The following is a 17,673-nucleotide window of genomic DNA, read 5'->3' as shown; positions in this document are numbered from 1 at the left end:
TTTCGTATTGTGACCCTCAGTGCCCTGACCTGTGTGACCCTACCTGGTATCAATGACCTCAAATAGCAAAATATGTGTTTGATTGACAATTCCATATCGATGATTTTCAATAGCATGCCTTTTTACTAGCACATTTCTTGAAACACCGTTTCGACATTTGACCTGACCTGTGACGTCCTCGGTTAGAACGAGGTAAATGAAATTGGGTCACAAGGTAGTTCCCCGTTGGGGCTATCCAATACCGTTAGCTGCTTGTCGCTATGTTGCGTGGTTCTCGAGATCTTAGGGGAGGGGGCAAAATGCCCCCCCCCCCCAACCCCCAGCGCTGCTCGGCAGACCCCAACGGGGCGCGGGTTAAAGGGACTATCCCACCTTCTAAAATGTTGTTAAAACCAGTTAAATTGTGCCCGACTTTATAGATTGGATGACCAGGAACACGGTTCTGGCATTTATTTTTCATTAAACATCTTAGGCTTCCCATGTTCCAAACACAAACTTTCAAATATGTGACGTCACAGTCCAAAATTACCTCCTTCCCCAGGCCACATTACTGTCATAAAGCTGATTCTTTTTACTCTGTAGGCACCACAACAAAGTTCAGACCAAGTTTTAAGCGATTTTTCAACGAACAAACCCATTTAAATCAGAATGACTAAACGAGGTGACGTCACACTAACGGTCGCTCCATGTTGAAGATAGGGCCTTGTACAAGGCCCATTTTCAAATGAAGGGAACGAATTTCTTCAACACCAAGAGGCCGCGGGGGTTGCAACCTAGATAGATAGTGGTTTCTGAACCTCGCCGCAAACTTGCAGTGGCGGTCGCAGGGGGGGGGGCCATCAGGGCCATGGCCCCCCCCAAAGGCAAATCAGGGGGGGGGGGGCATCATATCATTTGGCCCCCCCAAACAACCGATGGGCCCCCATGGCCGTATGGGGCCCTGGCCCGTATTCGATTGTCACAAGGCTCGAGAAACCCACGCCAGCTATTAACAGCTCCCATACCAGTCTTTGAGGGTCCTACACTGACCTCTGAGGGGCCTTCAGTGGCGGTCAAGCGTCCACATTGACCGCTGAGGACCCGTATTGACCTCTGAGGGCCCTCCACTGGCCTTTGAGGGCCCCTAAACCGGCCTCAGGGGCCCAACCGGCGTCTGAGAGCCTAACACCGGCCTCTGGTGGCCTCATTTCTGTCTCTCGAGTCCCAAGACTAGCCTTTAAGTGTCTCTGAGGGCCCCGCACTGGATTCTGAAGACCCGATGTCGAGCCAGCATCGGCCTCTGGGGGCCCATCTTGGCCTTTGAGGGCCCTCCGCTGGTCTCTGGGGTCCAACGCCGGCCCATGCCGGCCTTTTAGGGCCCCACACTGACCTCTTAGGGCCCATGCTGGCCTGTAAGGACCCACATTAGCCTCTAAGGGCCCCCCGCACTGGATTCTGATGACCCAATGCCGGCCGCTCAGGGCCCGCATCGGCGTCTGAGGGCCCATCTTGGCCTTTGAGGGCCCTCTGCTGGCCTCTGGGGTCCAACGCCGGCCCATGTCGGTCTTTTAGGGCCCCACACTGACCTCTGAGGGCCCATGCTGGCCTGTAAGGATACACATTAGCCTCTATGGGCTCCACACTGGATTCTGAAGACCCGATGCCGGCCTCTAAGGGTCCGCATCGGCCTGTGAAGGCCCATCTTGGCCTTTGAGGGCCCTCTGCTGGCCTCTGGGGTCCAACGCCGGCCAATGCTAGTCTTTTAGGGTCCCATTCTGATCTTTGAGGGCCCCATGCTGGCCTGTAAGGGCCCATATTAGCTTCCGAGAGCCCCCCGCACTGGATTCTGAAGACCCGATGCCGGCCTCTAAGGTCAGCATCGGCTTCTGCGGGCCCATCTTGGCCTTTGAGGGCCTTCTGTTGGCCTCTGGGGTCCACCGCCGGCCCATGCTGGTCTTTAGGGCCCCACACTGACCTCTGAGGGCCCGTGCTGGCCTGTAAGGGACCCACCTTAGCCTCTGAGGGCCCCGCACGGGCTTCTGAAGACCTGATGCCGGCCTCTAAGGGCCCGCATCGGCCTAGTCTGAGGGCCCATCTTGGCCTTTGAGGGCCCTCTTCTGGCCTCTGGGGTCCAACGCCGGCCCATGTCGGTCTTTTAGGGCCCCACCCTAACATCTGAGGGCTCCATGCTGGCCTGTTGTAAGGACCCATATTAGCCTCTGAGTGCCCAATTCGGTCTCTGATGGTCTCAAACTGCCCTTTGCAGGCCCTGTACTGGTCTCTGAGGGCTCTAAACTGGCCCCTTAGAGCCCAAACCAGCCTCTAAAGGTCCCACGACTCACACCGGCCTCTGATGGTCCCATTTCTGTCTCTGGGACCGAAACTGCCCTTATGTGCCTCTGAGTGCCCCGTACTCGCTTCTGAAGGCCATCGATGCCGGCTTCTGAGGACCCATACCGGTCTTTAAGTGCCTCATAGCGACACCTGAGGCCCCACACTAGCCTCTGAGGGGCCCGCAAACTGGCCTATGAGGTCTCTACACCGGCCACTGATGGCCCTATTATGTTCTCTGGGGGCTCAAGCCTTACCTTTGGGCGTCACGCACTTGCTTATGAAGGACCACATCAGCCTCTGGGGCCCTACCTGGGGCCTTTAAGGCCCTTCGCTGACCCTTAGGTCCAACGCCGGCCTCTGGGGGTCTGACACCGTACTCTAAGGGCCCCATTGCATTCTCTAGGCGATAGGTATCGCCGAAGCGCTATCGATGGGCCCATAAGTGTAGGAACCATGGGTGCAGTGGGCGCAGTTGCACCAACAATAATTCTGCAGTGAGTGCAGACAATGTATTCTGCATCCACAATAATCTGGAACAAAACCCCTTTCCTCAGCAACACTACTTTCCATGCAGCACGACAAATTTAGGATATTTTGCCCACTATCCGTCTTTCGAAGCATTTGCTACTGTAATGGTCTTCAAAATTTGCATTTGTGCTCAAGTGAAAAAAAGATTAAACGGAAGTCGGAACACATGTGTGAACAGATACCGATGAGCCACTGTTAAAAGTTTTAGCACGATGATCTTAAAAAATGGCAAAGTTTTTTTTTTGCAAAGAAAATTGCAAAGTTAGCCGCCTTTACTTTTGCGGTAGTCCATTCACAGTTGCGTGAATTATTGACATAATCAATGCTTCAAAATGCACTTTTCGGTACCTTTTCGACATGGTGCACCCTCAAAGCTCTCAATGAGCCTCCGCTCGGGTGCCGCTCCCTACCCCCCCCCCCCCCCCCCGCTTCACCGGCCATGGCCTGGATTTCTGCACCCGTACACTACGCCCGTGGGCCCCTTTAAGCTAGCACCGGGCCCCCCGGGTCAGCGCAGGGGCCCCTTTGCCAAGTTGGCCCCCCCCCCAAACTCCAAGTCTGCGACCGCCCCTGCAAACTTGGCTATCTCAACTCAAACCCCATGTTAAAGGTGGGATAGTCCCTTTAACAGATTACGTGTGCGAAGAGAATAGCCACAACCTCACAGTCCTCACCTGAAACCTCTAACAGCAACTCTGTCGTGCTCCATGTCTCCCTTGAACTTGTCGAAGAGTTTTGAACGACCCAGCCGACACTTTTCAGCATCCCATTCCATTTCTTTGAGAGCCTGCAAAGTAATAGACATATCATCGTACTTTTTGTTGTTGAGAAAGCGTAGCCCTACGTGGCTGGTTTGGGGCACAAGAGTGGGCACTGAGCAGAGTGACTGAAACTGCACCGGGTAGTGTGTCAGTGCGGCTCAGGCAGTGCCCGGCGGCCGGACTCGGTCGTGCGGCGGAGCTCGCGGCGCACTGACCGTCTGGAGGCTTTCCTCGGCCTTGCGCCTCTGCTCGGCCCGGATCCGTTCGTCCAGCAGCAGCTCGTCGTGACTGAGAGCCACCTGTCTCGGCAGGCCCTGGTTCCTGAAACAGCCACGGGCAGCGACACGGTCAGCCACCAACAAAACAAACACCGAAACCGCGGCCGGTGCAACTGCGCGACCGTGACGGTGATTTATCACAACAAAATCGTAAGAGGTGACACATTAACTACTGACACATTACACATTAACTACACATTAACAGCGGGCCCGGCGTCCCTCGGATGCGTCAGCCGACGACGAGGCGAAGCGGTCCAAGCAGGAGAACGGCCACAACGGCGTCAACGGCCAGGCGGCGCCCCTGATATGCGTCCGCCCCGACCTAGACCCGCTGCCCCGCCCTTCTGATCTGGTTCACCCGTACATAATGTCTCGCCGCATCATTTTATTGTGCTATTAAATGTACCTGTTTTGGTGTAAATATTCAAATACATTCGACACCCTTAACTACTGCATTACGCTAACAAGTGATGAGCTGATGATCTTCTTTTATGAATCAAGTACTATAAATAATACCCGGCCTCAGACCAACTCTACCATTGAGAACTGGCCGGCACATGTTGGTCCCATGATCTCGCGCCCCACTGGAATTGAGTGTGACGTGTGTACTGTGTGTGTGTGTGTCCCGGCTGGAACTGGGTGCTGTCGGGCCGTGACCTATCCCCTATCCCAGTGTGTACCTATCCCCCAGGGTATTGTTGGGCTCTGCGGTGTGCGCCGGGTGCCCCCCCCCCCCCCCCGGGTACTGTCGGGCTGTGACGCGAGTGTGACTGTGCGGTGCCCCGCTCACAGGCCGATCCACTGTTTGAACTCTCGGCGCAGCTCTGCCAGGTCGGCGCGCACGGCCGCCTTGCGCGCGTCAGCCAGCTGCTGGCGGGCGTCCAGAGCCGACCGCTGACGCTGCTCCTCCAGACTGTAGGTGGACGCGTCATCGATGTCGTCCACCCGCTCCTCCGGCTGCGCACCGCCCGGGCGGAGGGGGGGGGGGGGAGCCGGGTCAGATAGCAGGCCAACAGCGCGGCGTGCAGGGATGAGTGGTGGGATGTCGACCTGTAGGCACATAAATTGACCCTCGCCTGTGTGCGGCGTTTTCCAGATTCTAACGTGTAGGAGGTCAGTAATTTGGCCCCCCGCTTGCCGCTTCGCCCCTGATCGAGCTAGAGCTTCGCAGAAAAGAAAGGAGCGTCATGCCCGTGACGAGAGGAAGCCGATTATACCCAATTTTAACCCTCGCCGGCACAGGCCATTTTGCGTCATTTGACGGCACAAGGGGGGGGGGTACGACCCCCCTCGCCTATGGCCCCTGATCGGGCTAGAGCTTTGCGGAAAAAACGAGCGTGTTGTCCGTCACGAGAGGAAGCCGATGATACCCAATGTTAAGGTCCTAGGTCATCGGGTGACCTTCCAGGTCAGGTCAATGACCCGAAAATCGGGAAAATCGGGACCTGTTAGAAAGTCGTAAAGTAAGGCTGCTATGGGGTTTTTCGGGGTGCTGATAACGAATATCGTGTTAGTTTTGATCAGAGATGATGTCTTTAAGTATTTAAACCAGGTCGGGTCAGGTCAAGTCAGGTCAACCGGTAGGGGACGTGACGGGTATTCGTAATACGTGTCAACCGCCTCTGACAGCTTCGTAACATGTTACGAACGCACCAAAACTACTTCGTAAATGTTCAAGTGGTTGCTAAATTCGAATTCAGCTCCAAAAACTAGCCTAGAAACATGTAAAACTAGAAAAAGTGAACCGAGGTCACCAAAGGTCAATGACCTGACCTGACCTTCAGGTGACCTTGGCACCCACCCTAATATATGGGAGCAGCATCAAATCACATGTTTGAACGTTTGAAACCACGAAAAGCTTGCAAACGCGCGGCTAATACGAGCCAACATACGCCAAATCGCGATTCCGGCCAAACATGGTCTCGGAAAAGAGGTCACAGGCCAAAGGTCATTTGTGTCAGGGTCATTAAATTTTCAGGGTAGGTGTAAAATTGATCAATGCGAGGGTACTGAAAGTTTCGTCGCGATCGGCCGCTTTTTACGCGAGTTATTCGCGAAAAACCGTAAACCGTTGCATCAACCCACCTGTGTCGGCGAGGGTTAAAGGGACCCTCCCACCTTCAAAAAAGTTAATGAATTGGCACGAAAGTGATGTCGCTCGGTTCAGAAAGAGCGAAAACGAATATCTACCAAATTTCATCGAAAAATATTCACCGGTTTTCAAGATATTAGACTTTTACTTTTGTTTACTTTTTGGGATCTCCGCTGTTCCTAGCGACTTTATTTGAAAGTGCGGCATTTGTTGCGCGCAAAGCAGAATATACCACCGCGTGCTACCAAACGTTTTAGTAAAAGATTTAAAAATCGTTAGATCTCCGCTGACGTCACAAATTCTAAGGGGGCATACCAACCCAGCCAGCAATTCGGTTGGGGAAAGTGCGGGGACAGTGTTGGGGAAAGCTTGGGGAGAACGTACAATTCCCCTATCGGATCGGGGAACGGTCCGTGTTCCCCATCCCTTCCCCGACTGTATCGGTAATATGTTCAAAAGACATGGGGAAATCACACCGATCCCCGTACGGGGAAAGAGCAGCATTCCCCAATCAAACCCCACTGCTGGGGTTCGGTCGGGTAAAAGATCAGATTCCCCGTACGGGGAAGGGTGCGTTATCCCCGACCCATTTTCAGGAACAGTTTGATTGGGGAAAAGTAGGGGAACTGTTGAAATTCCCCGCTTGGGATTTTACACTTAATCCCCAGACGAACCCCAACCGCCAGTAGGACGTCTTGAGATCGACTTCCAGCATGTAATATAACAAGTATTCAATAAAGAAAAATTGAATCTTGGGAATGTTAAAAGCAGTCTTAGTAGCAGTTCTAGAGCTATAGGCTCATGCATCGATTGAAGGGAGATATAATAAATAAAAAATATAACGATATAACGATTTTTTATAATCGTTTTCATGACAGGTGATCTGGCGAATGCATCAAACAGTGACCAAATTTGCACCAAATCTCTTTTTCATGTCTTCATATCATATACTTGTTTATTTCAGTGTTTTAACCCGCGCCGTGCTGGTGGCCTGAACTTTCCGCCGAGTGCTGGGGGGGGGGCGTTTTCACGCCCCCCCGTCTAACTCGGCTCCTGGGCCACGTAGCGACACGCGGTAAGCGGCAATCGAAAGAGCGTCAAAAATAAGGACGAAAACACTTCGGTCATTTTTTGGGTCAGGTCAAAGGTCAGGTCACCAGAGGTCACCAAAGGTAAAATGTTGACTATTTCAACATTTTGGAAACTGCCAACGGCTATCTCGGGAACCGATAGAGCTACAGCGCCGCGGAAAAGCGCATTCGATAGCCCTTTTACAGACCTTTCTGAGTAATGTTCTCAGATTTGACCTCAGGTCAACGGTTTAGCCTCCAGAGGGCAAAAACTCCAAAAATAGCCGTTTTTACGAAAAACGTTTTTTCGTCAATAACTTTTGACTCATAAGCGCCATGACATTACTTTTGCCAGCATCGTGTTCCTCTCGTCGAGACGCGTCGAATGAACTATTTGTTGACCTTGAAAGGTCATTTTGAAAATTTGACCTCAGGTCAAGGTCATGACCTGACCGAAAAGGGTCATGTTGCATATCAGTCGATCCGTATCGTCGAGCTGAACACATCTGACGTGTTTTCACCGCTCTAGCACGTCTCTATCAAAAGTTATAGCCAAAAAACTGCTGGCGACCGTTCATGACCTGAGATGACCTCAGGGGCACACAGAGGGGTCACAGGTGCATTTTTCCTATTCAGTGTGTCATGTTTACCTATGAACCGATGTTTGAGAGCGTTTTGAACGATATTCGTCCAAAAGAGGCGCATTTCAATTTTCTCCCATTGACTTATAATGGAGAGGTCGCAAAATTGACCTGACCTTAGGTCACAGATATCAAAAATCCGAGATATACATTTTATACATACTGTTACTCATATCAATCGCTGAAAGTTTCAAAGTGATCGTTCAGTCGGTGTAGCTATAGCGAGCCTTTGAACTTTGTCTGAGGTAAGGTCACTTGACGTGACCTGGTGACCTGACCTTGAACGGCCTAGGTCTGAAATTTTCACAACATGTGCGGAAATGATGTAGGAACACGTGTACCAAAAACGGCGGCGCTGCGCGCCGCCGTTTTTGAGATATTCGCGAAAAACCTGAGGGGGGGGCGTAAAAACGCCCCCCCCCAGCACGGCGCGGGTTAACCCTCGCCGGCCGAGGGGGGGGGGGCGGGTGCCGCCCCCCCCCCATAGGGTTTTTTCGCGATAGCTCCGAACACGCTGGCGATAGAGAGCTGAAACTTGGCATACCTGACCTTTGATCCAAGCCGCATCTTTTGACACCAACCGCATTTTTGGGTCAGGTCAGGTCACTGACCTATGACGTCATAAGTGAACCTCTGCACGGTCTTCAGATGTCGCAACTTCGCAACGCCCTCACTGCCAGAGGAGATGTCACAGGGAAATGAAACTTGCAGGATCTAGTATCCATTATGAGTCTCACAACTTGTATATCTCGGATTTTTCCTAAAGGTCATATGAGGTCAGGTCATTTTCGTGACCTCACCATTATAAGTCAATGGGGAAAAATTCAAACTGCTATTCTGGCGCCGGGAACGATCTCCAACTATCTCAAGCACACAGAATCGTGATTTGATGCACTCCTTGCAAGGTTAGATGCGTCATTTTTGCAATGTTGACCTTCCGTGACGTCATTTATGACGTCATCAAGGTCATATTAGTTTTTCGTCAATAACTCCCGATCAAATTGAGCTAGCGAGTCGAGAAAGCCACCAATGGACTCAGGAAGACCTGCCGAATCGAATGATATGCGACATGACCTCTTTCGACCAACTTCGTGACCTGGGGGTGCTGACCTGACCTTGACCTGAGGTCAACACCCCAAGTTGACCTGACCCGAACAAAAAGTATATCATTCGACGCGCCTGAGCGAGGCGAACACGATGCTGCCAAAATCGCGGCTCTGCGGCCGTTTTTTGCGAAGTTATTCACCAAAAACTGAACCGCACCCTGGGGCACTTGACCTGACCTCAGAGGTCACCGGTTGACCTAGGACCTTAAAATCTGGTACCAATCTCTGCGTCCCGTAACGGCGCACACGCTCGTTTTTTCCGCGACGCGCTAGCTCCACCAGGGGCGAAACGGCGAGGGGGGGGGTCGTACCCGCCCCCCCCCCCTCGGCCGGCGCGTATGTAGAAAACCAATAGGTCCGGCGAGGGTTAATCGAAAATAATGTCTGATAATTTTATCAAATCGGCACCGTATCTGGACCAAATGTCTACCAATTGTGTACCAGTTACCTATCATGGAAACGGTTATTCGCAGACATTTGATTGTAGACATTGGATCTATGTAATTTTCGACCTAAAAGAGAGGAAAAACTGTCTTGGTTTACGGGGCCTGCTAAGCCGTGTGGATGAGGACACGCATACGCCATTACTTTGAACGAACGTTGGTGCCCTTATTTCATGAGGTAAAATCAACTTTGACAACTTTCAGCATCTATGTTTCTTCTCGCACTGCTGTGGCATAAACATTACGTTTTCTTTTTTCTGTCATCACTCATCGCATTGAAATTACAAAAGCATCAAAATTTCAACAACACACTGCTTACGACTTAGAAGTGTCGCCTCAACGCAGCGAGGGGAGGGGAGGGAGGGGTAGCAACGGCCGGCCGCCTTCGGTTCCGTCCGCACACCTGGTTGAGGGGCGTCTCCTGTCGCCATCTGTCATCGTGAATGGGGCCGTGCCGACGCGTCAGACGGGACGAACGGGGGAAGTCGGTCCAGAGTCACTGCGCCGCGCGGTTGTGTGAGCAAGCCGTGGGCTAGGTACCGCTCCAGGTCAGACAATGGTTGGCACTGAAGAGTGCGGCGACACTACAGAGCTGTGAACGAAGACGGTGAACGGCGAGATGTGGTGACCGCTTGACTGACCTGTGCCCAAAGTCGTGATCTACCGCTGGGGTCAGTGCGTGAGAAGCTGGACTCGGCACCAACGGAGGACGCAGCTCGACAAGGAAGCTATGCTGTGTTGGTAATGAACTAAAGCACTTCATTGTAACGAATCCATGATAGATATAAAATGACGATGATACTAACTCAAATTTATTGTAAAAGACAAAGCTTCCGATACACACAATATCTTGATCACTGTCTAGGGTATGCAGGATATGACGTAAAAATGACTGAGGTCATCAACCTCCGTCTGAGATTATCCTTAAATTGCCCGGACAATATAATGTCATCAGCCTAATGCTTTATCCGCTTCTGTTCTAGAGGGACGTCTGCCGGTTACGACCGGAAGGCTTCCGACGGGACTTGGCAGAACCCACAACAGCAGTATGAACCCGGCGTGGAGTTAATGCGTAATTGCTCGCATGAGCAACCGAAGAGCGACTTCCAGGCGAAGCTGGTAAGCAGTTTATGGGGGTGGGGGTTAGCTTAGAGCTGTTGAACAACCTGTCCTTCACCCAAGTCTAAAGGCTGAGACACACTCTTTCTACAGCCAGAAAATCTCATGCAAGAGCCCATTAATTAAATACATGAAATCACGATCGCTTACAGGGATGTGCGAACGATTGACGCGATTGTAATAAATACATGTATTTGAATAGGCTTTCGCATTCCATTTTTTTTTTTGTCTTCGGAAAGAGCCTGTTTCAGCAGCTCTACTAGACAGCTCTGTTTGTGAAAGGGACTTCATTGTTATCTTGATAAACTAGCAACCGATTTTAATTGTCAAACGGCGTTCATTCATCTGTCAAGTGCTTTCGTGAGGAACTTCGTAAGGCGTAATATAGACGTAAAACATTTATTACCTAATGACTTTCCTGGAATGAGAAATGTTTAGAAGTACAAATTTAATTATTGAATTTTTATTTCCTGTTTTAATTAACTATTCAAAGTATATCACATTGATTTTTTAAGCACTTTTCGTGAGAAAAAAGTTATAAATAAGTGTAATTTCATAAAATGGCATTCAACATGTTTCAGCGTAAGCTGAAGTTTCCATAAAAGGACATTTCATGTAGTAGCTAGCTGTAAACCTGATTGATATACCTACAAGTGCACATATTTTTGTTTTTGTCCACAACCGCAGAATTCCTGGAGATGCGCTGGGACATGGATCATAGCAAGGTGGCTCTCAGCGGCAGCTGACCGCTGAGAGGTGTCTGAAATAGCCAAAAGGAAGACTCGAGTTGTGGATCCAGGGCACTACTGAACGGAAGGCCGGACCAGCTGTAGGGAGACTACAGAAAAGCCGTCGTTCTCAATCTGCTGAACAGACTCCTACTGCAGAGGATCAACTGGGGTTCGACGTGTTAGAACTGGGGTTAGACCGGTTACCAGTGCTCGTGTTCGTCACCTGTTGTTTGTCACTGCTGCGCTGCTGCTGTAATGTTTGCCACCTGCTAAGCGTTCACAATGTATTTTAAGTGAATAATAACTTTTTTTAGTGTTTGTCTTGATTTGTAACGAGTATATCAATTATCAAGCATGTTAACCTTTCATCAAATGAAGGACTCCACATAAACATAGCTGGCTGTGGCTGTGGCTGTGGTGGTACAGACACATACCATGCTTGGCCGACTGTTGTGTATTGATCTAGTCGTTGAAGCGTCCTGAAAGTCTGGAAATAAACAGGCATGCCCAAATGGATTGGTTCTAATTATTTTCCTGTGTTGTTTTATCGTTTCCCTATTGCGGGGAAACAAGTGGACAATTTTGTTTGTATATAAACAAGTATGTTTATACAAATATTTGTATGTTTACAGACAAAATAAATAGTCATTGTCAATTTTAATGGGACCCGATTTGTTTCCCAGTGCGGTTTTTACTGGCTTCTCCGTACGGGGAAAAAAGCAGACAAGGCAGTAGGGCCATTGCCAAGTCGGGGAACGGCCGGGGCTCGCGTGGGGAAAAGGTCTGGGAACGTTAGGGGAAAATCACGGTTTCCCCGATCGGGGAAGGTCTCCAGTAAGTATAAACCCGTATAGCCGGGTGGGGGAATGTGCGGGGCTCGCACAGGATCTTCTTGGGGAAAATGTTCGATAACCCCGTACGGGGAACCGACCTTAACAACGGGTTTTAGCCATAGTCGGCGCGGGGGTAGCCTGGGGGACGTTTGGGGAACGCTTGGGCAGTTATACCGTTTCCCCGTACGAATCCCGCACAAAGTTCCCCGTACAAAGTGTCTCAAATCCCAAGCGAACGCTCCGTTTTCCCCAAGAGAACGGTTGGGGTTTCCCCGAGCCTGCCCCAAGCTCGCCATAGGCCTTCCCCGTACGGGGAAAGCTCCGATTTGCTGGCTGGGAATGCACTAGCCCCTTAGAATCCGAAAACTGCAAGTTTGAAATTCCATATCTCCGAATTAAAGCATTTGTCGATGTTGTGAGTGCCCAAACCAGTATTTGCAGGCCATGGCCACCAATTTGGCTATCTCAACTCAAAACTAATGTTAAGGTGGGAGTGTCCCTTTAAGGTCCTAACACCTAGGTCATTGGTTAACCTTCCAGGTCAGGTCAATGACTCAAAAGTCGGGAAAATCGGGACCTGTTAGCAGGGCTGGGGAGTCGGAGCCGGAGCTGTAGTCGGTCGGAGTCGACAGCTCTGCCCGGAATCGAAGCCGGAGTCAGAGTCGCCGAAATCTTACCGACTCCGACTCCGGAGTCTGAGTTAACGCTGCGTGGCTCAACGTCATGCACTGCACCTGTTCGATTGACGATACCGTGCTCGATGGTCTTGAAAAAGGTCACAGGTCAAAGGTCCTTTGGGTCATTATGTTTTTGCTAGTCTTACCTCCCACCTATCATGGAACATGTTATTCTACGATGTGCAGATGTCAGGACTCAGGGTCAGTGTCAAGGTCAAGCTAGGTCATCTAAAAACATTGCATTTTTGACTTACTGAATTTACTCTTTGTGAAGTTTTTTATTGCATTCTTGGTAAAAGCTTCTCAGATCATGATCTCATGCAATAAGGACACATCAACCAATCGGTGCACACATCAGTATACACACAGACACACACAGACATGCAAACACATATCATTGACCTTGACCTAGCTTGACCTGAAATGACCACAGCCAGTAAAAACCTAGTCGGATAGTGTGACAAAAAGCTGTTCTAGCTGGCTTGGCACCACAAACGGCAGCGCCATCGGTATATGATGGGCACCGCACGTGATATTCCAACGGTGGCCCCAAACAGCAACATTTTTAGTTTGACCTGACCTGAAAAGTCAATGATTGACCTAATGGGGTAAAATTGGGTACCATTGGATTTGCCTCTTCCAAAACAATATGTTGGTTTTTGCCGCGAAGCTCTATCTCCAGCAGGAACGAAGTGGCGGCGGAACGAGGGGCACCGTGCCCCCCTTTGATTTTGACATTTTAACATAAGGGCGTTGCATGGAAAGAATGGGACCAAAGGTCGGCAGTGCCCCCCCCCCCTTAACCCGGCGGCCGCTGGGCCTCCGCGCCACCCGCCGGCCGCTGGGGGGGGGGGGGCATATAGTTGCCCCCCCTTTACTTCTGCGACGATATCGTCGCAACGCGAAGAGATAGAGAAACGAAACTTTGCACATATCTTCCTGAATACCTAGCCGAGGTTGTGTCCAAATTTGGTGTCAATCCCATTTGAAATGACGTCACAGTGACGTCATAAGTGAAATTATAGATTTGCGACTCTCATATTCATCACGATACATCAGATATATGGGACCGAATATAAAGGGTCGATTATTGGTCAGAAACTAGATGGAAGTGTAGTTAGATGTTTTAGGATGACAGCAGGTGCTGTCTAGTTCATTTACAGTTGAGTTTCATGCTCAGCGTCATCAGAAACGGTCCATATCGGAAAACGACAAAACTTTATGACGTCACTGTGACGTCATCTTAGGTACTACAACCACCAAACTTTCTTCAAACATTGCCTAGGTATTCATTTGAAGCTATGCCAAGTTTCACGTTCGTAGCTCATCAGGTTTCGGAGATATTTCACAAAACATAAAGGGGGGGGGGCAACTTTGTGCCCCCCCCCCAGCGGCTCGTGGGTTATTGAAGGTGTTCCGTTGCTACTGAGTGGCGCGGGGGGCACCCCCACCCCCACCCCCACCCCCATGTGCATGGGCGTAGGAACGGCTGGAACATTGTGGGTGCATGGGTGCAGAAATCCAGCCATGGCCGGTGAAGCGGGGGGGGGGGGGCGACACCCGAGCGAAGGCTCGTTACGAGCTTTGAGGGTGTACCATGTCGAAAAGGTACCAACCGATAAGTGCATTTGGAAGCATTGACCCTCGCATGTGTAGGGGGTCGGATGAACCCCCCCCCCCCATGGTTGTTCGCAAATAACTCGCGCAAAAAGCGGCCGATCGCGACGAAACTTTTAGTACCCTCGAGTTGATCAGTTTTACACCTACTCTAAAAATTTCATGACCCTGACCCAAAAGACCTTTGACCTGTGACCTGATTCTCGAGACCATGTTCGGCCGGAATCGCGATTTGGCGTATGTCAGCTCACATTATCCGCGCGTTTCCAGTCTTTTTGTGATTGTAGACGTCCAAACATGTGAAATGATGTTCTTCCCATGCATCACGGTGGGTGTGAAGATAACCTGAAGGTCAGGTCAGGTCATTGACCTTTGATGACCTCGGTTCACTTTTTCGAGTTTTACATGTTTCTAGGATAGTTTATAGGGCTGATTTCGAATTTAGCATCCATTTGAACGTTTACGAAGTAGTTTTAGTGCTTTCGTGACATGCTACGACGCCGTCAGTGGTAGTTGACACCTACTATAGATAGCCGGTAGGACGCCTAATGGTTGACCTGACCTGACCTGACCCGATCTGGCCTAAATGCATGAAGAAATCATCTGTGATCAAAACTAACATCAGATATTTGTGATCAGCACCCCGAAAAAACCGATAACAGCTTCACTTTACGCAGTTCTAGCAGGTCCCGATTTTCCCGACTTTTGGAATATTGACCTGACCTTTAAGTAGGACCTTAAAATTGGGTATCATCGGCTTCCTCTCGTCACGGGCAACACCCTCGTTTTTTCTGCGAAGCTCTAGCTCGATCAGGGGCCGAACGGCAGGGGGTCCGACCGACCCCCTCCCCCTACACATTAGAAGCTGGAAAACGCTGCACACATTCGAGGGCTACACTGTAAACCAAATTGACAAGTCTTGTGTAATATAACCAATCATCTCTTGGTATGTTTACCAACTGATACTTTTCAAACAAGCCGTTGTCTGGTGCATTGCTTGTCAGGTGACAACTACGAGTCAATAGTTACTATGCACACCAACTTCTCAGTATCCAGACCAACTCTACATTTGTTTCAACGTTTGTTTCTTAACCAGTTTTGGAAACTTGTTGCCGCATGGTTATTTAACCGGCGCCTAACTTGTACTGGTCAGCTGGTCGGCATACACATGGTCAGCTGCGCCCGTGACGTCAGACTTGGCGGACCAATCAGCGGTCGCCGTCCGGCCCCGGCGCGGCGGTTTCAAACCGTTCAAACCAGCAGTTGTCGCGCGGCCGCCGTGCAGCATGGATCAGCGACGAGGGCTGTTCCAGCATTTGTGCAGTAAAAAGTGAAATCTGTGAACTGTGGTGTTCGTGCTGTGAGTGAGGCCCGCTCTGGCCTGCGGGACGCACTAATCGTGCCTATACCCGCGGTCGAGACGCCTCCCTTCCCCTGCGCGCGCAATGTAAGTGGGCCAGACCTTTGCATGCACATGTGAGCAGATGTTTTGCGGTCGGTGTTTTTTATATATAAATACATTTATTTGCCTTTAATTCAACTCTTTGTATTTTTAACTTAACTGATGGACATATATGGGCTGTAAAAGCTAATCTGATTGGCGATCATGCTTTATTCGAATTATCTGCGTGATCGTGCAACTGCCATGATTGTTATGGTCAATGTGGAAATATTCGTCATACGGGCATGTTATACTTCTGGCTTGATGCGATGCACAAAACCATGTTCTTCCACATACGCAGCAGTTCTTGCTTCAAAGACTTATATGCTGACGGTGCACGATAGGTATTCATTCATTCATTCATTCATTCAGTGTATTTTGGTAACCACGAACAAAAAATATCGGCGAAAATAATCGCGGATCGGCGCAAAAGCAAAATGCTTAAATCAAAGCGCCTCTCCCACAAAACATAAGCACAAAAAACACACAAAAAAGGAAATATTAACACGAAAATTAAGTGCAAAGTAAAACCACCTGGCCACAGGTCACGACGGCCCCGCCAGCAGCCCGCCGAGCAGCCCTCCGGACATAGTCACCAGGTGTCCGGGCCCCGGGCAGCAGCAATCGGGTACGATGTTGTGTAGTGTGTGTGTGTGTGTGTGTGTGTGTGTGTGTGTGTGTGTGTGTGTGTGTGTGTGTGTGTGTGTGTGTGTGTGTGTGTTATTGCTGTGTGTGTGTGTGTTGAACCGTTGAGTATGTACAATGTATGCATGAAGATGATGTGTTATGCTGATTCCCTGGTTCTCAGTAAGATCATGGCCGAATAGGATTGCACTAAGCTTGCGTTTGTAGGAAATGTTTTCGAAGTTTGGTATGATTGTTCGCGCCGCGTTAAGGAGGAGTGATCTTTGGTGTGTATATAGGGGGCACCGGAGTATGTAGTGGGCAGTGTCTTCTTGGTGATGTCCACATGCGCATGCTGGGCTTTGTGCAAGTTGATACTGATATAGATGTGCATGTAGATGTGATAGACCGACTCGTAGTCTGGTGTGGTATGTGTTGGCCATTTTGGTCCCTACTGAATGCAGTGTTGGTGGCTCCGGTGCCCCAAATCGCTGCCAGACTTGACGAGTGAATTCACGGCGGGATGGGGTATTGCGAAGGGTTTCAGGAAGAAGATTCCATTGCCGAATGGTGGTAGGGATAAAGGACTTGCGGAAGGATGTTAAACGGGTAGTAGGGACTGAGAGAAGTTGGGCTTGGCGTAGTCTTAGTCCCGTAGCTCTTTGTCTCGTGTTTGTTATGAGGTTTGTCAGGTATGAGGGGAGGGGAGGGTCGTTGTAGAATAGTCGATGGAAAAATATCAGTCTGTGTATGCGTCGTCTGTCTGCCAGTCGTTCCCAGCCTAAATCTTTAAGTAGTGCGTCAGTAGATGTTCGAAATAGGGCCCCAGTCACCAGTCTTGCGCAGCGATTTTGTAAAGTTTGCAGTCTCGCTGAGTCGAACAAGGTCAAGTGTCCATCGTAAATAATGTCGCAATAGTCGAAGTGTGGTCTAATGTATGTCGTAATCAAGTCATTCAGCACACGTCTCGGTAAGAATTTCGCAATAGGGTAAACTGGTCCTAAATGATAATTCACTGTCTTGATGATCGAATTTACATGTTCGTGGAAATGTAGGTCAGTGGAAAAGGTGAGGCCGAGATGTTTGTGACTTGTTGAACTTGGTATTCTTTGTCCGTTAAACTTTAATTCGGGATTTGAGTTATTCTGTTTGTTTGTAAATGTTTGCAATACTGTTTTTTGTGCACTAAAAGTAATAGCCCATTCTGATCCATATTTACTGATATTGTCTAAGTCGTTTTGTAGGGATTGTAAATGTGTTTTGCTGTTCTGTGGATAGGAGGAATATAAAGAAGTATCGTCTGCATAGAAAAGAGTTTCGTTTGTTGTTTTGTCTGATAGGTCATTAAGGTACATCAGGGCGAGCAGAGGCCCAAGAACCGAGCCTTGAGGGCAGCCTG

At 49.9% G+C, this 17,673-nt stretch overlaps 1 protein-coding gene and 1 long non-coding RNA gene across 2 annotated transcripts in view; one reads left to right on the top strand and one right to left on the bottom strand.

The window, feature by feature from the left end:
* Window positions 1-17,673, bottom strand: part of LOC122378485 (cilia- and flagella-associated protein 44-like) — a 229,857-nt gene that overhangs the window by 164,053 nt on the left and 48,131 nt on the right. Inside the window, exons 19-21 of the mRNA XM_043359594.1 lie at window positions 4,671-4,837; window positions 3,818-3,923; window positions 3,516-3,628 (exon numbers count right to left, since the gene is read on the bottom strand). Coding sequence (XP_043215529.1) covers window positions 3,516-3,628; window positions 3,818-3,923; window positions 4,671-4,837 — 386 coding nt within the window. The remainder of the gene's footprint in view (window positions 1-3,515; window positions 3,629-3,817; window positions 3,924-4,670; window positions 4,838-17,673) is intronic.
* LOC122378487 lies at window positions 9,641-11,748 on the top strand. Its single transcript, XR_006256029.1, has 3 exons — window positions 9,641-9,973; window positions 10,216-10,351; window positions 11,039-11,748. It is a non-coding gene; the product is annotated as an uncharacterized LOC122378487 (long non-coding RNA).

The sequence above is a fragment of the Amphibalanus amphitrite genome, unplaced genomic scaffold (genome assembly GCF_019059575.1).
Source record: "Amphibalanus amphitrite isolate SeventyFive unplaced genomic scaffold, NRLGWU_Aamphi_draft 000060F_arrow, whole genome shotgun sequence".
NCBI classification, from domain to species: domain Eukaryota; kingdom Metazoa; phylum Arthropoda; class Thecostraca; order Balanomorpha; family Balanidae; genus Amphibalanus; species Amphibalanus amphitrite.
Note: the sequence above shows the minus strand (reverse complement) of the source record. Positions and strands in the feature narration are given on the sequence as shown.